The sequence below is a fragment of the Leptodactylus fuscus genome, chromosome 5 (assembly GCF_031893055.1).
Source record: "Leptodactylus fuscus isolate aLepFus1 chromosome 5, aLepFus1.hap2, whole genome shotgun sequence".
Taxonomy (NCBI): Eukaryota; Metazoa; Chordata; class Amphibia; order Anura; family Leptodactylidae; genus Leptodactylus; species Leptodactylus fuscus.
In genome coordinates this window covers 137,979,015-138,004,330 of record NC_134269.1, presented here as the reverse complement: position 1 = coordinate 138,004,330, position 25,316 = coordinate 137,979,015, and the positions used below count along the sequence as shown (strand labels likewise).

Genomic DNA, 25,316 nt, shown 5'->3' with positions numbered 1-25,316 from the left:
CATGTGCTTTCTGACAAAACAATGTCATTCAAATTATAACTACAACAAATCTGCATCTGTGAATATACCTTTAAGCTATAAATGATTATTTAAGAATAAACTTCTGGAAAAGAATGCAGTCAACAAAACTTGCATTTTTTGCACTCTAGAAACAGTTATCATATGTAGCTGTTCACAAATAAAGCAACAGGAATAAGCAGAATTTTATGTCATTATCGTACAACACCTCTGCACCAACCTGCTGCATTTGGGTCTGAAGCAACAGCAGACGTTGGTTGCTGCTGTTGATAGTACATCTGGATAGGAAGTGGTAAAGTCCTTCGTTTCACACCAGACACATGAATGTGAGCTTGCCCATTACTGTTTGAATCTTCTACTCTTTTGATGTTGTGGTTTGGGAATACCGACCTGGGGGGAAAAAAGTAAAAATAAAATATTTAACACACTTTCTGCAATCTATGTTTCCCCTCTACACTTCTAGGACATAAAAGCTTGTTATTTACATTTGATGTGTACCCCCACTGCTCAGTCAAGATTGTGCGTCTGGCCAACCATCTATTGAGTTTGGTGGCTTCCTGACTCTCAATTGATGACAGATGCCAGGAAGAGACACAACCCTGGACTGCTGGTGCTATTTGCCCTACCTGGCGCTCAGACCTGGTCGCAATATGGTGTGTCCTCTCAATGACCTGTATACCCAAGGTGTTTTTAAAATGTTCGGCTCACTAGGCACTCTATACTTCTAGAACACAATTCTTTAGATACCTCCAGCTTTGTCACACACAAAGGCAGGTTCACACCTGCCGCCCAGTCTCCGCTTTAGCCAATCTGGCAGGTTTCCGTCTTCTGCCCCAAGAAAATGGACAGGTGATTGAAACCCGGTGGTCAGTTTTCAAACCCATTCCCTTGAATGGGTTTGCAACGTGACCACACGTGTGTGTCTTCTGCCTCTCTGCGACAAAACAGGGTTTGTTTTTTTAAGTTTCCTCTTATAAATATACTCCACCCTTACAATAGCCGCCCTGATATTTAATAGTTTCCCCCCACTATAAATATTAGCCCCTTTATCAGGTGATCCCTTACCTTACCGCACTCCCAGTGGAGCAGCTGAAAACTCTCCCTGTTGTAGTGGTAAAATGAACAGATGTCACCATGCCACTTGTACTGCGACATCCTGTGCATTACCCGGCGGTCCTCTATGATGGGGCTTTCTACTCCCTGCTCTGTCATAGAATTAAACTGTATCTGTGTGCGCAGCACAGTATGACAATACAGGTGTAGAGCACCTGGGATTCAAGTCATCAGGCTAAAAAGCCTGATGCTCCGAATCCTGGGGGTTCCAATTGCCCAATTTGCCCTCTAATGCTGGCCCTGGCTATCATAGTGCGATGGATGGCTTTGAGACCTCCATCAGTATCTATGTCAAGGAGGCTCATTAATTCTGTTCGCCCTTTTAATCAGGTTGTATATAAGAGGGAGAGGTTGTCCTCAGAATTTCCATAAAGTGCGGTGGACATGGAGTAGTTCACCTGTAACTCAATATACAGCTCCCTCACTGCGATCCACCATACATTCATTTATGCTGTGAGGGGCAGGGAGACGCCTGGGGTATCCACAACCTCTCCATTTTACTATGTTGTGTTCTTGTTTGTTGATTGTTTCTGCTTATTGATCGAATTGTGCTGTATCCTATATATATTCTGAATATTTATCCTCTTTTTACTGAGCCTATTTGACTGGTCTACCCTGGGTTGATTATATGGTGTGTTGGCTGTTGACTGACAGGGATGGTAATGTGGCATTTTGGGTGCCTCTATATCTGTTTGTTCCTTATGTACAATCTGTTTCATATTTTGCCTTTATTATTATGTCTGGTACACAATTTTCAATAAAGCATGTAAAAAAAAAAAAAAAAAAAAAAAAAAAAGTTATAGGTTAACAACAACAAAAAGACAAGTAAACGTGAAAAACATGAAAAACTGAAGTCTGGGTCACAAATTGTAGAGACATAGCAACTTCATTTAAAGAGTATCTCAGTTAACCAGCAGGCTGGAGTACCATATGCGACTCCTCCCTCCTCCACAGAGGTCTGTGTGTAAGGCTGAATACAGAGACAAATTTTATGTAAACAAGCAGTCAGATTTATGATAAGGAGCAGGAGAACAGTTCAATAAGAGAAGGAATCAGATCTCATTAATAAGATATATTAAAACATTTCTTAAAGTCAAACGCACTATTCAACTATAAAAGTCTACCTCCAGATATCAACAAATTTTCAAACACAGGTTATACCACAAAGACATTTACAGTAAACTAGCTGGAAGCACACTTCTACAGATTTAGTGATTCAATCTAAATTCAAAGTCACCTGTTCAAACATTTATGAAACTTACTGATCTCAACCATATAAGTCTATTAGTATTCTGAGCAATGTCATTAATCTTACAAGATCCCCCAAGGAAGTCAAGAGCAAGGAGTCCTACCGTAGACATTTGTAGAACCCAGATGACGTTAGGATTCCACCTCTAGCCAGTTTACTGCAAGTTGAAAGGTATTCGGAATACATCTCTGACCTTGACACTGAAGCATCTGGGCTCACTTCAAAATGTGCATTCAACCTGCATAAAAGGCAACAAAAAAACTACTTTAAAGGCAATGAATCAGAAATTGCTATTAAACTATCCCTTTTTTATTTGCAAACATAAAAAAATGATCAAATCTACAGGGGCTTCCAAATGTGATAAGGAGCAGGATAGAGCAGGTCCTATCCTACTACGTGCCACCGAAAGCTCCCAAAGACCTAAATGCATCAATGAATGCACTCAAATCTCACTGAGTGTCATCCAATTGCATTCTACTACAAACAGCCCCACATTGCAAGAACACTAGGACATGTGCATGGGGTCTAAATAACACAAAATAGCCACACTATCCTAATGCTGTTAAGGCTTTATGCTTCTTCTCTTTCTGGTAATGTAGGAAAGCGACTATCCGCCACCATTTAACCCCATTTCTTACAGCTGCCATAAATTATACATACATCCTGCTACATTTAAACCCTTTATTTAAAGTGGCAATGCAGGGGGGGGGGAATAGAGCTTGCAGTGTGTTCCCTGCTTTCAGAACTTTGCTGATTACCTCTACAAAGTGCAGCATGCCAGAACTCCATGTGCTGCCTCTACAGCTCTATGTGACGTCACAACCTAACTCTACTGTCCTACTGCACCTCCATGTGACTGAGTATCAGCAGACGAGGAATAGTATTGAGACTTCCAGACTCCCCAGCTGCGCCCTGCAAAGGTAAACCTTCTGGGCTTCGGAAGCGCTGAAGGTGTAATTTTAAAGCTTTCTTCCCAAAGTTAATTTCTTTCATGCACCTCTAGTACTGATTCCTCTTACGTTTTCCATGTTGTGGATGAATTTGCTCTGATCTTTCGATTAGCAGGATTTCTTGTTTTAGCTTTAGTTATACACAGTTTTTTCTGACCATTTATTCTATGCCAACTAATGGAATGACTATTTCAGTATTTCAACTAATAGGAGCTCTTGGAGCAGGATAAACTTACTCCATCAGTACAAGCCTTTCTGTCGCTTAGTCTACTCTGTGAAAAGAATCTCTTAGATTTGAGTTGTGTCTCAGAAATTACAGGAGGGCAATCAACAACCCCTATGCCCGCCACCACCATTTAATTTTCGTTGTCTCTATCTACATAAATCACTCTGGGGCATGTTTTTGGGAAGAAAAGAAACTTAAAGGAGGACCTTTCACCACATCTCTTAATAGGCATTGCTCCACCGATTCCAGTGAAGGTGGATTTTTTTTTTTTTTTTTTTCTCTAACCCCTCCGTTCCCAAGTAACAAGTGCAGCAAGTTCTGTTGCCTGATGTGTTATTTAAGATCTGTAATGTCAGAAGGGCAGTGTCAGGCGGGAGGTGTAATTCATAGCTCCAATCAGAGGTAGCCAGTGTAAGGGTTCAGAATCACATCGCTTGACTGCTTCTGCTTGACACTGCCGTCTTGAGCCTAAATAGCATATCAAAACTAACAGCACTGATTGGTAGGGGATGTGTCAGAACCAGGAGATCAGCGGAGCAACGGAATAACAGCATCGCTTCTCTATTACAGCGGATGCCGGGTCTGTATTTCGCATTGTGAAGGCTAGACTGGTCTCACTATCTATGAGCGTGCACGCAGGGCCAGCGGCATCTCGCCGCTGGCTTTACATATGTAACCCCGACCACCAATGACGCAACAAAGCAGGAAGACAGAAGATTTTACAGCAACGAAGACTGGTGAGTATGCGACGTGGGAATACCCCTTTAATGAATGTTAAGTACTGTAGTTGGTGGAAGTGGTGAAAGGTCCTCTAACTACTTTTCAAATAAGTACATTACATTGTTTCATCTTCCATGCGACGCAGTGAGGTGGCTCGCTTGTCCTCTGTGCACCAAAAACTCATATTAGATTTGAGCTGTAACTTATGCCAGTTTCTAGTGTAAATTATACCAAATCAGCTGGACATTAGAAGTCCCACCACCTACATGCCCATTTAAGTGAAGCGTGTGGCACAAGGTTGCCAAAAGTTGCAACTTCTATGAAACATTTTATGCCAGAAACTGGGGTTAAAAAAAGTATGAAAATCTTTAATCCATACCAATTATTTCCTCTAAGTATGTTTCTAACGAATTATTACTATGGTACATAGCTTATGACGCATCGCTTAAGTATGTCATTCGCAATCACAGATCTGCAAAAAGGCTTGTATGATCCCTACACTGATCCCTACACTTGCAAATACAGTCTGCTCCATAATTTGAGGGTAGTTTCTATACATAAATGGATTCGTATACTATCTGCAATTGCGGACAATATACTACAGATAACAACTATGGTTTGTTTGTCTGAGGCCTTAAAATATTTTATATTTAAGAAGGCAGAATGCTACATGACATGATCATGGGAAGACTTATCCATTTTCTGGGTGATTCACTCTTTCATGCTTTAGTTCATTATGACATTTTGGCTTTGCTGATCCTCACTGGGAATTGAGGACCAGCAAAGCCAAAATGTCATGATTAACTAAAGAATGAAAGAGGGGGAAAACAGATAACCCCAAAAACGGACCAGTCTTCCATTAAAAAAAAAGCCCAGACTGTTAAAGTTAAAACATATGCACATTAGGTCTGTACATACTACATTCAGTTATCTTTGCTTCAGAAACAACCCGTTTTGACACAGGAATTATTTAGTTTCATTATACTGTTTGCACTTACCACTGACATCCAAACTTTTCACTGTCTATTTCCACAATGCCAGGAGGAGGCACAGCATGAGCATTGACTGGTCTAGCTGAAAATTTATTAAAAAAAATAAATAAATCTACATCAGTACCCTTAAATGGCACAACAGTCTTATGTAAATAGTAAAGGCAAAAAACCACACACCAACAGTCCCCACCCATAGTCAACTGTCCTTCCCCTCCATACCCACCCCCTGTTTGTAGGTTGCAAACCTCCCAGTCAGTGATATATTTATTTATTTATTTTTTTGAAAAAAACACAAAACCTTGGATGTGAAAAAAAAAAAAAAAAGAAAAAAAAAATCTGTATTGCTTTGGTGGCACTTCCTATTCCTCAAACTTTCAGTGCAGAAATTGTGGCACAGCAGCAACCTCTCCCTACATGCCTAAAACCCATTGGCTCCTTAAAGATTCAGGAGAAAAACAAATTTTTGCCCATCAAACTGTATAATGCTCTCCCCAGTGCCCCCATCGAATAATTGGTATAATGGTCTCCCTAGTGGTACCCCCACAGAACAACCCAGCTTTATCTTTTCTAAGGACAGATTGCTAAAACAAAATTAAAACATCTGAAAAATAAGACATACGCAGAGTGCTTAAAAAGGAAGAAAAACTCAATTCTAACCTTGAGCAGGGCTCGCATTAGCAGAAGAGCTAACATGCTCTACAGTTTGTGGACGAATTTCAGAAACCACTTGATGACTGGAGCTTTGATGCTCAATAAGTTTCACTGCTGTTAGTGCATCAGGTCCAAACATTTGAATATCCATAGAAATAAGACACACCAATGTATCTATATATAAAAAATAATAATAAAATGTACTCAAAGTTGTATAACACACAATTGTAAAATAGAATACATTAAAGGGGATCTGTCACCAAGTAGAAAAAAAACTAAATAACATATAAATTGATTCTTGACGTTCCTCTGGACAATGTGGAGTTTTTCCTTTTTAAAATACATCTACCCATTCAAAAGATATGACCCCTGAAAGAGTATACGTAAACTAACTTGGATTCTCCACGTAGGCAGGAACCTTTTATTTTCTCATAGAAAACCAAGAATACCACCAACTTGGAGAATCAGAGCTAGCTCACATATAATCTTCCAGGGGCATCATCTTCTAAATGGGTAGACGGATTTTAAAAAAGAAAATCACCAAATTGATCAGAGAAACCGCGAGACTCAATTGATGTATTTTATTTAGCATTTTATACTTTGTGACAGATCCTCTTTAAACCAATGAAATATATGGATTTTACCTATGCTTCGCTCTACGTTTGCTATCTTCACACAGGCTACTTCTCCCAGTTCTGTAAGCATATAGAGCACCTCAAGAGTCGAAATTACAAGTAGTACATCCGGTAGAGTAAGATGACATATTATTTCCTTGTAGCTGTCCTGATCCACATACTCACAAATCAGAACTCCATTATCCTCTGCTTTACATAAGTTACCTAAGATTTCCATGCCTGGCAATGCAACAAAAAAACGTCTTAAAATCAGAGTAAGAGGTAAGGTTTTCCAAACAAAGATAAGAAAATGGTTTACCTCTCATTTTTAAGAATCTATCCCGTGACATTAGGCATTTTGTTATCGTGTGGAACATTAGGTGAGTGGTTTTGAAATCAACAGGATCTAACTGAAGCTGAAGTGGAAAGACAAATACAAGAGTTTAATGAAATATTAAACGCACAACCATCAAATTCTACCAAGAAATTTATAGCCAGTTATTGGATTATTCTCCGTAAATAGATACTTCCTACGAGGTAACAAGAAGTGCTTACACCACTGTGTCCACAAATACTGTCTATTTGATTTACACTAGGATCACCCTAGAGTCACCTCTCATTCTGGGCCATTGGAAAACCAGAACAATAGTAAGGCAGACCACTAAAATAGTGGTTACGCACAGAGACTGCCAGACCCCACTGACTACAATGGGGTCTGCCAGATATTAGTTGTTTTAAAACAAAATAGGAGGAAGAAAAACAATCCTTAGAGGTAAATTTTGGCCAATATTGTTTTTATCTTACATATAAAAAAAAAAAAAATATATATATATATATATATATAAATCTAGGACAGACAGTTATACGATATAAAATAGAAAAATATTGAACATTTAGCATATCTACTTTATGTTGGAATAATTTTTTGAACATTTAAAAATAAATAAATTAGGATGTTAGAAAGCCTATAAGTATAGTAGCAACCTTTTTTTTTTTTTTTTTTTAATGACCAGTTCAATTACTTTGGAGGTTTTAATATTAGGGCTAGTTCACACGGGGACATGGACGCTGATTTTGACAGCGGATTTCGCGGCCAAATCAGCGTCCATACAATGTATCCCTATGTGAACTGCTCGCTTTTTTTTTTTCTGCTAGCTCGCTAGCAGAAAAAGAAGCGACATGACCTATCTTTCGGGCGGAAGCCGCTCGCGATGAGCCGCGGCTTCCGCCCAGCCGCAGCGCCCTCCATGTCGGCTCATTCATTTGAGCCGACAGCAGAGGTGAAAGCAGTGACTGCAATGGTCGCGGCGGGAGCAGTTCACATAGTGTGGACATTGTATGGACGCTGATTTGGCCGCGAAATCCGCTGTCAAAATCGGCGTCCATGTCCCCGTGTGAACTAGCCCTTAGAAACTCCCATAAATCAACCATTTCAAAAACTGCACCAATGAAAGTATTAAAAGCGAAGTCTAGAAATTTTGTTAAACCTCTAGTATTTTCACCAAGACTACCTTCCTGCACTAAACTACCTATGGGCAGGTAACAAGATTTTTAGATCACTTTTGTGTTTGACAGACACACTACATCTGCTTTGCACAGTGATTCATCTCTCTTTGTTCAAGAACAATCTGATAGTAAAGGAAAAGCAACTTTGTTACGTCAAAGAAATTTTTATCATCTTGATAAAATCAGGATTGGTATATCAAGTTGATCACATCAGTAGGATCGGCACAAATCTGTTCCTAAAGACTTCCCTCAGTACTAAGGCTGCTAGGTACAGGTGGTATTGAGAGATGCAGAGCATAACAGCTATTGTGCACGGTTATGGGAACACTTAAAAGTGTAACTAAACTTTCAGACAACTTTTGATTTTCTATTAGTATTTGTGCCATTAATAAATTTTGTAATATACTTTATTAAGTTTTGTCTCCTTTCTGTGAAATCCTGCAACACTTTATTCTGTACGGAGAACTATTTCTGCCTCTATGTATTGCGGTGAATGAAGTACAGGGCTGTGTAAAATGTAGAGAAAATGAGGGGAGGGTGACTTCAAAACCATTATATCTCAGACATTATAAAACATAGAAACTTGCTTGATGTCATGTAAAAAGGAGAATCTCTTCTTTCTTATGACACTAAGAGATGCAGTGCTATCTATATGATTTCCAGTGATATCATTGGTTGAAAACAGTAGGAATTAGAACATTTATATGCAGTTGCATAATATATATATGATATAAATATCGGAATCCGGTTGGTTTTCATCCTGTGATATATCTGAAAATCATATAGCACTGCATCATTGAGAAACTCCTCTTTCATATGGTACCAAAGTTTTTACATTTGATAATGTAAGGCCTCTACATTTTATACAGCCCTGTACTCCAAAAGCCTGTACGTCATACACAGTAACATTCAGTAACTGGCGATACAGAAGAGTGAAAAAAATGCGGGATTTCTCAGAAATGATTTGATAAAGTATATTGCAAAACTTATTTATGATACAAAGACAGCCAGAAAATCAACATCTGTCCGGAAGTTACGCTTTAAATTAAAGGGGCTCTATCAGCAAAATCATGCTGCTAGAGCCCCACATATGCGTGCATAGCCTTTAAAAAGGCTATTCAGGCACCGTAAAAGTTATATTAAACTACCCCCCCCCCCCCCCCCCAGTTTTAAAATAATAACCTAAAAAAGAATGTGCTCTACTTACGGATCGTGCACCCTGGGCGGGCATTCAGGGTGTGTCTTCATCTTCTTCCACACCTCTTCTTCCTCCAATGTCCTCCGGTCCTGTCTTCCTCCAGCGCTCGCAATATAACTTTTACGGTGCCTGAATAGCCTTTTTAAAGGCTATGCACGCATATGTGGGGCTCTAGCAGCATGATTTTGCTGATAGAGCCCCTTTAACAGGCATAAGAACCATCTCTGCAGCCCATTCATTTAAGTGGGCTGATTGCAAAAGGGTTCGCAAAGCATTTTCCTTTATACCAGTAACCCCAAGAAGGGTTCACAGGAGGTCAGGGGTTCCTTGCATCGCTGGATCAGGGATTCTCCAGAACACAATAAAACCTGTGACTTTTGCAATAATAAATTATTGAACACAATTATAGAATGGTATGTCTTCCCAAACTCTGAACTTCATGGAAGCAGGAATAGCATTAGGGGTTCCCGAATAATGGAAACCATTTTAGGCCACATGTTGCAGGAAAGCCACATTTCTTTTGTTTCAGATTTTGCTGCAGTTTTTTGAGCTAAAACCAAGAAGGATTTAGCAGAAGGGAAAAGTGTAAGTGATTCCTCTATATTTCCCATAGCCTTGGGAGCAACATGTGTCCTTAGCCTTAGACTGAATCCTCTGCAGTAATAAGATTGGGATTTCTGCTCTATTTGTCGGACATTTCTTGCTATTATTGACAGTTCCCCCCCTCCCCTCATGTACCTAGAGTATGACATTCATGGTTACATCTTGGTAGCTCTCTTTATAAAGCTACAACTGTAACTTTCAAAAAAAATTAATAAAGTAAAAATAAATAAAAAATAGATTTATAATTTTTTTTTCTGTCCCCAGTTGAAGTTTTCATACTGATGACCTAGCCAGAGATCATCCGTTCCTGCAGCCACCAGGCAGATGAAGCTTGTGCAGTGGATGGGGAGCACATGCAATCTGCAATTCCCCAAATCCATTGCTATGAAGTGGATGAGGCTGCAGTGCAGCTCTTACTACTTGAATAGGAGCAGCCTGAATGCACTCCCTGTCCATTACAACAGCTTTAACACCTGGAGATTGCTGACCCTGTCCCCTGGGTCATTCTGCCTCTTCTTCCGTTTTCACAGGTAATTTCCAGCATCAAGAAAAAACTTAGCACATGCAAGTACAATTACACTCCCTGACAACCCCTTTAAAAGGAATGTATCACCTATTTATTAAAGAGGTTGTTGCATCATAAACACTTATCCCCTGTCATGTTGATAGAGGCAAAACATCCAATAACTAGGGATCAGACTGTGCGGACCTCCAGCAATCATGAGAACAGGGACTGCAAGTTCCTGAGTGCTCCGTGTGACTGAGGCCACATCACCATTCACTTTTATGGACTGCCAGGGAAGTGATCTCAGACCGCCCCAGCATGGACACCACAGTTATATTCACATGGAGCACAAAGGGGAAGTTTGGGCACCTGTTCTAATGATTGCAGAGTCAGACCCCACCATTCAGGAATTTCTCTCCTATCTACAGGAAAATTGATAACTTTCACTCATGGTAAAAACTCCTGTGGGCAGTCTTAGGACTTCTTCATTTATGTATACTGAAACTCAGAAGCTGTCCCTTGTATGAATGGGCTGGCAGGTTGCACATGAGCATCACTGCTCCTTTCACTACAATGAAATTGCTGAAAATAAGCAAAGCACATCACTGTCAATCCAAGAGAAATGGTGTGCCAGTGTGAATATGCAACCTGCTACCCCTTAAGAAAAAGAAGCACATATAAACCCTGTTCTCATGACTGATGATGTCCCAGTGGACTGATGCTCACCGATCCGATGGATGGGTATATAAAGGCAGAAGCATTAAATGCAATTATATGTTAAGATCTAACATATACACATACATGTACTTCTTACCTCTGCTGCTATATTCCCCAATGTATCAAGTCCCAGTTGTCGAAGAGAAATAAAGTGACTATGAGCAGACAGTAACAAGAAGCGGAGACAAGTCCGATTAGCTGCCAGAAGTTTAACATTGCTCTCTTCAAAGGAAAGATTGCGCAAAATTACTGCTATTTGGAGAACACGCTGTCCTTCAATATCATTAATGCCCAGCTTTCTAGGAGGGTGAAATAAGGAGTCCCATAAGGACTCTGGAGATGCACCTTCTGCAAAACAAAATAATTTACCGTTGAGTAGTTAATAAAAAAAAAATGTTCAAAAAAATATTTTTCTTTTATAGCAAAATTTACTATGTACAGTGGTATACAGGTTGCCTATAGGTTTGAACTGATGCTCACCAAGGATACAAAAATACTCAAAGCAATATGTAAAATTTTATATAAAACCAACATGATGCCAACCCCACTGACAGATTTAGAGTTCACCTTTATATTTTTCTGTTGCTCTCTTTAAATATTAAACAGCATAATTCATAAAAATGGCCCCACGTAGCGAGCTGTAGCCAAAAAATGCTGCAGAAAAAAGACTGTGGCGGAAAATCATCACTTTTTTTTCCATAGCGTTTTTCACAGAAAGTCTGTAGAGTATTCATTTGCAGACTTTCTGACTCTATTATACCTATATGGAAAACGACGGAATTTTCGTAGGTATAATTAACATGCTGCAATTTACAAAAAAGCATTTCCGCTGTGGATTTTCTTCTGCAATGTGTGGAAGAAAATATTCAGAATCCCGTTCACTGTGCTGGTAATGTAAAAAACTATGCATTTTCGCAATATTTGACCCTGGCCTTAGAGCACTTATACCTTGTATGGGTCAAAGTAGTCAGAAGGAAATTTCTAGTATTGTTAATCGCATGAAGACTGACCAACATAACTTTATAGTGATTATCTAATGCCACACCAGAATATAAAATCACTACGTTATAGGGTTGCAATTTACACCCTGATCAGCAGTAGATATCTGACACCTACTCATACTTAGAATTTTCTCATGTGAAGAATGCCAAGTCTTTGTGGCCAGCATGTTGCTGTCTTCACAAGCTTCACCTACCGATTTTTTCCTCCAACCCATAGAATATTCCTTCTCCCCTGCGCTGACAGACACTGATGCTGAAGGGCGTGATATTCCCCTAACTACCTCCCTTGGATCACTCATATACAACCTGTGTGATTAACCCTAACCACTTCCTTCTCTGGGCCTTATTCCTTATAGATTATGATGCAATTTAGCTTATGTGATCGGTCCTGCCTGACCACCTGGATGCTTTGCTTAGTTTTGACATGCAATCTGATGTGCAAATCCCCCCTTCCCCCTGCTACGTCTAGCACAGAAAACAAAAGAAGAGCAGAGAGCCAACACAGCCAGCAGTATCCTGTTGATTTATGACAGAAGCAGGACAGCCAACTATGTAAAGGATTGATGCTTTGCATACATTGCATTTGCAACAAATAAGTCACATTTAAATAACAGTGCTGAAAGATAAAAGACTGAACACCAGAATAAAAAAAATTAATTCCCACCTTGAGATCTGCATTTGTCATATATGAGGTCACGTACTTCATTGTCATCAACAATATCCTTCCAGAACTAAAAAAAAAATATATATTTCATTTAACAAAGTGATAAATCCATTAGAAAATCAACACAAACACTTACTTTGTTTTCAAGGAGAATACAGATGCAACTTATTTTGGATTTGTGGTGTTAAAGAGGTTATGTGGGTAAAAGACGTATTAAATTGGCAAGGGGAGGTGATGAAAAAAACAAAACAAAATTACTCTCCTGTCCCCGAAGGGCGGTCCGGTCCTGCTGCTCCAGTGTCTTCTAGAGGTGAAACTCCTCGCCGGCTGTGACGTCCCGGAACCCCTTCCACTGAAGCTGCCGACTGGCCTCAGCAGTCATGTGACCACTGAAGCTAATCAGCAGCCTCACCATAATCAAGAAGTGACCCCAGGACATCACAGGTAATGACGTCATGTGTCCTTTGCTGAGGCCACTGACTGGCCTTAGTGGTCACGTGTAGTGGGGACTTCCTACGGAAGACTACAATGGAATGGCAGGACCAGACCGCGCCAGTAGAAGCTGGGGAATGGAGAGTAGGACTTTTTATTTTTTCTCCATCTCCCAGGCCTATTTAAAATATAAAATTTTTGCCCAGACAACTACTTTAACTTGTAGGTTTGTTTTTACTGCAGGGATTGTCCAGGAAGTTAAATTTATCTTCACTTCATGCTTGACCCAGGTATTCTAGGCTGGTTCGGATCCTAGGCCACATGATTCATTTCAGCCCCAAACCCCTACTCTTGATTTAATAAGTAAATACCTGTGCTATGGGGGATGGCTGACTATAGTAAAGTTAGTCTCCATAGCACAGGTACAGTAACTAGTGGTGAAAACTGTAGAGGCGGCAAAGTGATCCAGGGGGATGAGGGCTGGTTCCAATCTGGAGTCAGGAACAACCCAGAAACCCAGAGTCCAGTACTAAGAAATTGCTGGAGGAAGGATGGAAAATTTAGCTCTCCAGATAATCCCTTTCACCTCATTCTGAGAGCCATAACACTATTATTTTTTAGGGTCACTTATAGGTATTCCAAAAAATTACAGAATTAATAACATCACACAGACAGCCATCAAATAGGCATGCAATTACAGGGGCAGTCCCCAGATACCATTGTTAGGTACAGGGCTGTTCCTTTACTGGTTCCCGCCCTGTGACATACTATTGCGTCAGTAGTAGGAACCTATACCTGTGAACTGAGGTAATATGCCATGAATATGCTACTGACTCAAGAGCTTAACTGTGGCACATGCGGAGAGCAAAAAGGGGGGTGGGGAGTGGAAATATCACATATTTGGTACTGATGTGTCCATACTATACAAACAGAACATTATTTATCCCACAGAGTGAAACACAGTTATAAATAAATATATAAAATTATAGAGAAAATGATCTAAAACTGACATAACCCAAAATGGTACCAAGGGAAATCAAAAATAATGATTCAACCTGTCCTTATCAAATTGTGTTGTTCCACAGCCCTCTTAATGCAAAAAGAAAAACATTTTAGGAAAGTCACATATGACTACCTGTACAAAATCACGATCTGTTTTTTCCTTCCATTCATCGCCAAACACGGCAGAAAATGTTCCCAGAGCTGTGAGATAAAAATCAGAAATATGAAACATAAGTAGTAAACAACGTTAAAAGAAATTATAAATGGGTCCAGATTCTTCCTAAAATTATCATACTCTACTAGAAATTTCTGTTACCGCCTATAGAGCAAGAAAATCATTTTCCTCAAGGCCCTATTTTCAGATTTGAGGAAATATCACAGACACTGACAGCAAACACATTCTACATGGATGAAAAACAGGCAAATTTCTAAAATAAAAATTTCTAAATTAATAAATAATCAGGATGTGTGAATAAAACCTTACCCTCTATGTAGGCCTACAACATATGTCTAACAATTCAATTTTGCCCGTGACTTCTGACACAATCGGCTGCATTGTCGCCCGGTGGCTCCATAACTAATGTAAGTGAATAGAGTTGCACTTCTATGATGCTAAAAAATCCCGCAGTGCTCATTACGAACATCGCATCATCAGGGTTGTAAAGCAATGCTATTCACTTACATTAGGGAAAGTTTCACAAGGATATCGCAGCAATCCTTGGTCATGTAACATGTGAGAATGAGGCAAGGGCTACATGGCAAGTTTGGTCACATCTGTCAGTTTTTCAACTCAACCTTTGAGAATGTCCACTTTTTATTTTTATTCTCTCTGTGTAAACACTAATTTCCCTTTGTCATCAAATACATAAACAGAAGGGGTTCTAGTTTGGCTCAACCTACCGAAAAAGACCATCTCAACAGAGTTAACATTTTCAAAGTGTCTCCTAGTTAACAGTCCGTGAAAGAATGACCAGAAACCAATGGCCACATGGTGTTCATGATTTTCATGGACCTTCTGACTTGAATGATCATGTTCTGCCCCACAAAGGAAAGTGTGCCTAGAAGTACTTCTTATACAAAATTTTAACTAAAAAATTCAGACTCTGCCTCCAGATCTGTGTCTGAATTATGGGTACTCTGATGCCATGGCTACTCCACTTTCCCCACTACTTTCTATTCGAGGAATTTTTTTTTTTTTTTTTTTTGGAGAGGTCATTGCAGAGATAAATTGATGGGATTTGCTACATGCAGGAACTTCTGAACATTCTTCTGAACATTGCAGTACCAAATATTCATGCACCACTGCACAGAAGTCTACTGTTACTGGGTATTAAATGTAAAAATAATCACTTGTTAATCATAATTGAGGTAAAGTGTCCATTTTATGTCCAGACTGTGACTGTCTCCTAGAGATAGACCATGGACACAGACACAACGGTTTGGAGCAGACCCTATGATCTGGCATACATTTCTGGATATACACTGTGACCTATGAAGATGTCATTGTGCAGGGAGGGGAGTGGATAAACTGTGATATCTCCTGTCGTGACTGGTGGATTCTGTGCCTTATATACACATACATAGCTGTGATCATCAGTGTCCTGATAAGCGAGTTGGCTGCTGCAAAGAAATATCCTACAGAAAACAGGTAGTGTCAGCACATCACTTGGCTTAGTTGTCTTAAAGGTGGTCTTACAAAAGAAGTGGTCTTCTGGGGAGGATTCAATGTAATTCTTGAATTGGGTTAGTTTTATGCTTGCATTCAAGAGTTTGTAAAAAATTACTGAAATATATGTTCAGGTTTACAGATTAAACAAAGACTTTTTACAAAGCCAAACATGCAACCAGTATGCAGTATGTTAGTAAATATGTGCATTTAGGTATGAAAATTAAATGTATACTTACTATCATCAAACACACCAGCATTTGCAAGCAACAAGGTGATAATTTTTGGGTCCTTTTCAAGCTGCATAACATGTTTGCTTTCATTAGACAGTAGGGTGCAAACATTTATTGCAAAGTCCACTTCATTCGGGAGCCCAGATAACAGCGAAAGCACCAGTTTGTTGTAATCATTTGGTGTATTGAAGTCCATTGTAAGTCCATAACTTTGACGCAAATAATCTATTAAAAAAAAAAAAATAGATTGCAAATGTAAGAATTGTAACACAATTGTACCTTGTTAATCAAAGTAAGTCATTTATTCACATCACACTATAAGTGCATTATAGTTACATAGGTACTTTTAAGACACGCAGCACAAACTAAACACAAAAGAGTCTACCTTTATGTGTAAAACTATGATGGGAGATCTGACAGTCTACTGGAATGTTGTGAATGGAAGTTGAGCTGAAATAATTCAGCATGGCTCCACTTCACAGTGTACAGTTGTGCGCTTCCAGCTCTGTAGACTGTGTAGTTCTGGCAGCTGTTGATCTCAACTGGAAGTTCCAGGGTTCAGATGCCCCTATATCGGGATACTGATAATGTATCCCAAAGATAGGTCATCAAAATCTTAATACTAGAAAAACCCCTTTAACTACCATTGGTTTTGAGGGAGAGTAACTGAAAAGCACATAATCATAATCAGCAAAGATGTACAACTGTGAACTTGATTTGGACAGAGTAAATATAATATGTGAATGTATTTAACATCTCAGGGTAGAACAAAGATACAAACCATCCAATAGTGTCCAAAATGACACGTCACCCATTTACAATGTTTTGTTGCTTCGCATCTAATATCAGAGGTGGTTGACGTTGGAACTAGCTTAAGATACAGAACTCCAAAATACAGTACAAAATTTTTGCTAAGAACATGGTGTCTTTCCTGTGAGACAGAATAAAATACTGCAAAAAGAGTCAGTTGCAGCAGCATCCAAAAGATGAGAGGCCTGCATACCTGGAACAACATGCTGCTGGTAGTTGTATGTGCATGGTATTGCACCAATAGGGAGCTGAGGTTTCGGATTCCCAGGCTGGACTTCGTCATCATCTTCACCAAAATGATGTACTTTCTCATATTTTTCCAAGTAGCTGAAAATAAAGCACATTAAGTTCAGTAATTTAAAAAAAAAAAAAAAAAAAAAAAAAAAAGTTCATACATTAATAAAATCAGCACATAAAATACATTGGTGCATTTGAGGTGCAACAATTACAGAAAAGTAAGAAACCTCTCTGGTGTCAAGTAGTATGTAAATATGCCTATCTGAGGGAACTCATAAAATCACACTACCACTGACATTGGTGGGCTAAGGCCATACATGGAAATCACCACTGCAGGAACGTGCCTGCAAATCCACAACAAACAAGATTTGGATGCGAACTTTACAATATAAAAAAAAAAAAAAAAAAAAAAAAATTTGCAGAATACAGTAAATGTAACATGTAGAATGTAAAAATCTGCTGTATGCCCTCAAATCTGGGAGAAGATAATTTTATAACTATAATCAAAGAAATATCAACCTTGTATTAAAGAAGCCAATTTTACCTATACACACTCCTTATACTCATATTTGTGTTTGTTTGTTTGTTTTTTCCTTTTTATATAGATGTTTACAAAGAAAACACAAATTGCTGCTGGGGAAAGAAAAATCACTCAAAAAATGTGCCTAGATAACAAAAGCAATTTCTCTTCAAATCAACGCCACATTTTCCAGCCAGTAAAATATTTCACTTATTTTTAGCACTTTATCCATTACAATTCATTTACTTTGTGTACATCAATATGGCGGTTCTATGTTAGTGCTGCACTGTGTTGGGAATCTATCAACTCCTCTACACAAGAACCTTTTTTGCACCAAATGTGCCGCATTCCCTGTTCTGCCGTTCGCTACTATCCGGGCCAACATTTATTATAACTCATGCCAGTTTTCTGGTGCGAGTTATAAAAGAAGTCTATGCCAGTTCTAGTCTGGTGCTGTCTTTAATATAGCTGACCTAGTGTTCCAAAGGCAAACATAACTGCATTCAGTGCCATAGCCACAGGGGCATTCACTTACACCCATTCTATACTGTGACTTTTTATAGCACTACCAATAGATATTTATGTACTGAGCTCCAGGTGTAGTATTGAGGGCTGTGACCTTATAAGAGTACCTGGATGCAGCTATAGCCACATTTACTTCCTGGGGTTTCCACCAATTAAATTCAACTGCATTGAACTTACTGATGTGCAATATTTCTGTTAGGGTGGTGATAGAGAAGTGAAAGCACTGGCGGACCATAGACTGGATCTGGCTATAGCTGCACCCAAGTACGCTGTGCGGCACAGAGAGGTGGCTCCAGGAAGCAACCAGAACATCAAAACCAAAAAGAGGTTATATATAACAGTATGGGCAAACAGAGGAAACATTTTTAGTCTATTTCTGTCTAGAAACTCTCTTCAAAAACAAAGTTTTATTTTGTTTAAAAATGAATAAATAAAAAATAGATCAACACGGGCATAAGAACTGCTGAACAAGGCAATATTTACCTTGCCATAATGCTACATAGTCAGTAACACAAATGAGAACCTAAGGCTTTCTGCTGGAGCACAAGTGTATTTTTATGCAATGACTTCATACACTACAGCCAGTTTAAGGCACAGACAGAACAAAGTATTAGCAGCCTGCACATCATGCCTTAAACACTATGACTAGAGAGGGTAATAATGCCACCAAGAAAAAGGAACCAGTTTCCATAATGAAGGCTGCATTGTGTAGAGTTATCTTTTTCCTAAAACAATGTAATAATTGCCTGTGGTATACAAAACTAAGCAAAAAGGAAAAAAATAAATAAATAAAAAATGTTAAAGAAGACCTTCAAAGGCCTATTAGACAGAAGGGTCATTAAAGGGAACCTGTCACCATGAAATCTGCTGACAGATTAGAGCAGGAGGAGCTGAGAAGACAGTTTTGTGGGTAAAGGTTTGGTAGAACCTTTCATGTACCAACTTATTTCTCTGTTTCTAGGTTATGCATTCAGATCAATGCACAGGTCGATTTGGCTGAGATAGTTGGGTGTCCGTTGTCTTTAACCTGAAAGCGGCAGAAGAGAAACTTGTGTGCTCAGGACTTTGTCATCCGCCTATTTCATGTGAACCAGGTCTTACAAATAGGCCTTACAATGACATCCACTATGTGCAGACTGGTCCAGCAGTCTCAGAAATCGAGATATACAGGATAAACTTTTAAGGACTGATTTCTCACAACAGAATTCTAGTGACACCAGCTAAAGTGGCGCTGGATTTTATTTTATTTTTTTTTTAACACAAAACTATAGCTCTAATATAAGAGAATACCTTATAATATACATCTTAATTTCTCTCCTCTCTTTTTGTCAGGTGTTTTTTTTGGTCAAGTCACATTATTATGAATAATTGAACTGAATTATATATGATGATTGGGGGGGGGGGGGGGTTGAGTCATGACAGGAAGTTAATGACCAGAAGAATGTTAATCCAATTATATCAACTAAAATACAAGCAAATCATACACATTTCTACAGTCCACAGATAAAAAAAAAAAAATAAAAATACAGATTTTAGATAATGGGCCTTGTATGTAGCACTAGGGATGCACAAAGAATATTCAAGGGTCTATAGTATATTCATCAAAAAGTAATCAAAATTAAAAGTCAGCTCCTATCATCTATGTAATCTTGCTCAGATTATTAAAAGTATTTTGTATTCATGCCATCTTGTCTCACACACGTTGTCTAAGGCTGGTCTTACACGACCGTAGTGGTTTTTGAGATCCGCAATTTGCAATTTCACTCCAAAAGTCATTCGGCAGATGTCCGTGTCTAGCTGCACGTGACCATAGAGTTCATACCTTGCCATCCGTGACACTGCGACCTGCGGTATTCAGTGTGGACCGCGGTCACGGCACACCACAGATAAAATATCCGGTGGTGTATTAGGCCGCACTGAATACAATGTGTCCGCAAATGGTCCGCAATTGAGAACCCACAATTGCGGACTTATCTTATGGTGATGTAAGACCATATGCCACTAACTATACAGTATCCAATCTAAACCAAAATTCAGGGCAAAATTACTAATTTATATTTTGCCTACAAGAATGCTGCATTGATTCCACATACTTAGTCTATGTTCGTACTGTTCACATTCACATGTTCATATTCCAATACATCATAGGATCGGAACAATGGAATGAAAAAACAGACAGCAGTATATCAAAGGAAAGACTCTGTGTTTTTGACATTACAGTGAATAAAAACCGAGGCAGACAGGGCGCTCCATCTGCGTTTCTTTCAGCTTTTCAGTCCATTGTTTTGATCCTAAGATGTATCACAATGGCGGCATGAATAGGAGGAGGCAAAAATTCAAAAAGCAGTGAAAGGTTCAAAAAGTTTCTGCTGTTTTTTTTGTGGGGTTTTTTTTAGCCTAATAATTCATTTGATTTTCTGCTAATTACAAAAGCTTTCTCTCTCGCAAGTATAAGAGCTTGAAAGTCTTTTGCAGACAATTCTATATAATAATTCATTAGCTGAAAGCTACATAGGTTTTAGATTATGCATTTATAGGAGTCCCTTAAACTTTTCTTCTATTCCTTTGAGAATGTTATACATACAATGTATACCATACAAAGGAAGGAACTACTGATGGACAAGTCATACACATTCATCCAATTTTTTCAATGTTCTGAGAGAATAAGAAGGTTGCACATGAAGAAAATTTATACGTTATGAACAGTACAAAGGAATAAAATTGCTACCTTTAAAGTGGATTATAAAGATGCATATCTCCGTTCCAATAACTTGCTCAACAGATCTGAAAATTTGTGCGTGTAAAATGATCTGTGGATCTGAGCCAATTCTTCTGACAGATTTAGAATTTTCAGTCTGACAATATAGAAATTGGTCTGCAGTATGTACACATAAACACTAATTTGTAGCTATTCCAGTGAAGATTTTGCAACAGATTAACACACATTCCATGTTAAATCTGTAATAGATTTTATCAGCTACATCTTTTCTCCTGTGTAAACATACTCTTAAAGTTACAGAGCACTTTAATGCCCCTACCAATCACAATCTTATATGGAGATTTTAATCCATTCAAAAAAATGCAGAAAGCAGCGAGCACTGTTGTAATATACTTTACAGAGTATACTGAGCATATCTGTGACTTATGGTACTTCAGTGCCCAACAGCTAAGTAGAAATCCATCAACCAATCCAAGAAATAAGAATACAGCACTCACAAGTAAAAACAGTGGCAACAGCAGTGTCATGTCTGATGCTTCCTCCAGACCACACGCCTAGAAAGAAGATGGAAAACTGTTTGCCACTGTTTTCACTCACATCCTAGCCCATAATTTACAAAGGAATGTAATAAAATTGGCTTTATATAGCAAGTGCCACAGTTATTCTTATTTATTGGATAAGAAAATGGACACTTCGTGCATGTGTGCCACAAAATCTATCAGACATTTGTATCCTGTGGACATGTCACAAACAAGTGAGAGAAGAATACTCATTTAGGCTGAGTCCCTACATTGTGGAAACACAGATTTTTTTAATTTTTTTTTTTGTAGATTTTGCTGCATTTTTTGGAGACAAAGCCAAGAACGGCTACAAAAGGAAATGGAAACATCTAGGAAACTCTTACACTTTTACCTTCTGTTCAATCCACTCCTGGCTTTTACTCAAAAAAGCACAACAAAATGTGCAACAACAAAAAAAGGTGCTTTTCTGCAACGTGGCGCCTTAGCCTAAGAATAAGGCTACACGTGGCATCCTGCAGCAAAACAGCGCTGTGGGAAAAACCACAGCGACAACGCATCGCAGCTCTTCCCGTATCGCTTTAAACAGAAAGTTCACAGAGGTTTCTTCTACAGACTGTTTCAAATATACCTATGGGGAAACCACCAGGGTTTCCATAGGTATATTTGACATGCTGTGATTTACAAAACCGTACCAATTTTGGAAATCACAGCATGTCTGCAGCTAGAATTCCATCCACTTTGCTCTGACTGTAAAATGCTGCAATTTTACGCCACGCGGGGCGCCCTGCCTTAAGGGGTACTGAGTTTTCAAGAAAAGTTGAAAAGTGCAGGGTCTTGCTTACGCTGGGTTCACACCAGCGTCTGGACTTCTGCATGCAGAAGACGGAAACCTGTCTTGCAGAGTCCGGCTGTGAGCGCCGGTGAGCGTTTTATGCTCTCCGTGGCAAAAGTTTTTTGTTTTTTTTTTAAACCGGACACAGAGTACTGCATGTGCGATTCTATGTCCGGTTTAAAAAAAAAAAACTGTTTCGCAGTGGAGCGCATAAAACGCTCACCGGCGTTCACGGCCAGAGACTTTTCAAGCCCTTTCAAATGAATGGGATTGAAAAATGCCGACGGGTTTCCATCTCCTGCCCGTTTTGCGCAGGAAACGGAAACCTGCAGAACGGCGTCCTGGGCGCAGATGTGAACGAGCCCTTAGCAGTGTATTGTCCTACTGTATAAAGCTATCCTGTTGTCTTGTAAGACACAAAGCAAAATAGGAACACAATATATATGTAGCAATAATAAATTCATGAGTTCCATTGTATATTCTACGCCCTATAAATACATGTCCTTACCGCCAAAACACAAACAACAACCACAAAAAAGAGGTAAGTATGACATAAATGTACAAAATACTAATAAAAATTTCAAAAATCTTTATTATAATAATTTACCACATACACAAGATAGGACAATGTAAAGGAAACAAATGTACACATACAAAAATGGATGTAGTGGGATGCCACAACCAATAGCAGTCCCTGTAGATACTGCTAATTTTCCTCACAAAGTATCAAAAGTACAAAATATACACTCACCGTCCCTGGTGATCTGCCTACATTCTTCCCCATGGGTGAGTGTTTATACTAGTTTGTTTTGTACCTACAATATGTCCACCTCCTAATATATGCTGGTTATTGGACCTTTGAGGGCAATGTGTGTGCCGCTCTTTTGTATATAGGAAGTAAGATATATTTCAATAGGACCTACAGATTTTGATCTATTGCTCCTTTCAAGGGATGAACATAAACATTAGGATTTATATTCAGGTCCTATATGACTGTATTTGATGGTAACACTCACCTATGTGAGTTTTAATATATGATATGAGTGTATATTTTGTACTTTTGATACTTTGTGAGGAAAATTAGCAGTATCTACAGGGACTGCTATTGGTTGTGGCATCCCACTACACCCATTTTTGTATGTGTACATTTGTTTCCTTTACATTGTCCTATCTTGTGTATGTGGTAAATTACCGTATTTTTCGGACCATAAGACGCACTAAGGTTTTAGAGGAGGAAAATAGGAAAAAAAATTTTGAAGCAAAAAATTTGTAAAATATTTAATAACAGAACATATTATTTCACCAATGTAAACAGAACTCAACAGCAGCATTAACAACCATTAGGGACTTTAAGCTTTAAGTATGGAAACTCTTCTAATCATCAGGGAACCATGTGATCCGCTGCTCCTTTACACAGCTCCAGTGCCAGCCAGCATCGGGCCAGCAGTCAGCAGTTCAGCATGTCCCGATGCTGGTGCTGAACAGCTCTGCTGGCCCGATAACGGAATAGTACCAATTTTTCCTCTGCTACAGCAGTCACCATACGAGAAAAATATTTTCATAAGTTTGTAGATCAGGGGTTTTTGGACACAGGGATTCCTAATGTGTTTGTGTTTCACAGTAATGTTTTTGTTTTATATGTATTCTAGGGATATGGGGGTGATTTGAATTTTTTTTTTATATATATATTTTTTTTCATAGCTATAAAAAAATTTTTTTAATATTTTATTTTCACCCACCTAGGGGGTTTGAACCTGCAATCATTTGATTGCAAGTCCCATAGACTGCAATACAACTGTATTGCAGTCTATGGGAGAGGCTCACTATATTATCGTACTATGAAGGCCCTTCCTGCAGAGCGTTTGCCATAGCTAACAGGTCTCCGCTGTGCATGAGACCCGATAGCTATGGCAATCTCTCTGTGAGAGATAATGTCCCACAGAGAGCTAAAAAAGTGCCCATGATACCTGTACTAAGATGTCGGGTCTAAAAGATGGCCGGCGCTCCTGCAGAGCGGTTACCATAGCTAGCGTGTCTCCGCTGTACAGGAGACCCGATGGCTACTGCAATCTCTCTGTAAGAGCGGCCAGAAACTTTTACCTGTAATGTTGCAGGCCAGCTCCCGCAGAGCCGACCTGTTCCTGTGCCACGCGGCTCTGAAACTCAGGAACAGGTCGGCTCTGCGGGAGCTGGCCTGCAACATTACAGGTAAAAGTTTCTGGCCGCTCTTACAGAGAGATTGCAGTAGCCATCGGGTCTCCTGTACAGCGGAGACACGCTAGCTATGGTAACCGCTCTGCAGGAGCGCCGGCCATCTTTTAGACCCGACATCTTAGTACAGGTATCATGGGCACTTTTTTAGCTCTCTGTGGGACATTATCTCTCACAGAGAGATTGCCATAGCTATCGGGTCTCATGCACAGCGGAGACCTGTTAGCTATGGCAAACGCTCTGCAGGATTCGGTACCACTCGCAGTCAATTACCGTAACATACCTGCTTTCCTTCTCACTGACAGGACTAAACTGGCGCTGTGCTTGCCCCGCCCACTACATTCCCGCCCACTACATTCTAGCTCCGCTCATTCCTAGCACTACATTCGGACTATAAGACGCACCTACATTTTCCTCCCATATTTGGAGGAAAAAAAGTGCGTCTTATAGTCCGAAAAATACGGTATTATAATAAAGATTTTTGAAATTTTTATTAGTATTTTGTACATTTATGTCATACTTACCTCTTTTTTGTGGTTGTTGTTTCTATCCTGTTGTCTGCCTGACTGTTGTGAATCAGTATTTAAAAAAAAAAAAAAAAAACAATGGATTCATTAAAAAAAAAAAAAGAAAAAAGAAGTGACAAATTATTACACAATGTGCATACCATAATCCATCAAAAACCTGGTCCCTCAGCAGGTACATATGAACAAAGTGTCCATTTTTTGCTTTCCGTTTCTCTTCCCCCCCTTCCCCTCATCTTCATTCTCTATTATGCAAGTTCAATTTTTGTCTTCATCCAAAAGACCAGATGAACAGCAGAACTGATCCTAACACACACCGGCGGATGGTATTGAAAAAACACAACAAAATCAGTAGTT

General features: G+C 39.2%; 1 protein-coding gene across 2 annotated transcripts in view; it reads right to left on the bottom strand.

Annotated features, from left to right (window-relative positions):
• ARID2 (AT-rich interaction domain 2) overlaps nt 1-25,316 on the bottom strand; it is a 71,271-nt gene that overhangs the window by 23,480 nt on the left and 22,475 nt on the right. The window contains exons 4-14 of one of the 2 annotated variants that reach the window (XM_075274313.1): nt 17,064-17,197; nt 16,067-16,285; nt 14,295-14,362; nt 12,728-12,794; nt 11,160-11,410; nt 6,853-6,949; nt 6,564-6,773; nt 5,926-6,093; nt 5,275-5,350; nt 2,484-2,618; nt 239-408 (exon numbers count right to left, since the gene is read on the bottom strand). In XM_075274313.1, coding sequence (XP_075130414.1) covers nt 239-408; nt 2,484-2,618; nt 5,275-5,350; nt 5,926-6,093; nt 6,564-6,773; nt 6,853-6,949; nt 11,160-11,410; nt 12,728-12,794; nt 14,295-14,362; nt 16,067-16,285; nt 17,064-17,197 — 1,595 coding nt within the window. The remainder of the gene's footprint in view (nt 1-238; nt 409-2,483; nt 2,619-5,274; nt 5,351-5,925; nt 6,094-6,563; nt 6,774-6,852; nt 6,950-11,159; nt 11,411-12,727; nt 12,795-14,294; nt 14,363-16,066; nt 16,286-17,063; nt 17,198-25,316) is intronic. The other variant, XM_075274314.1, reaches the window with a different exon arrangement.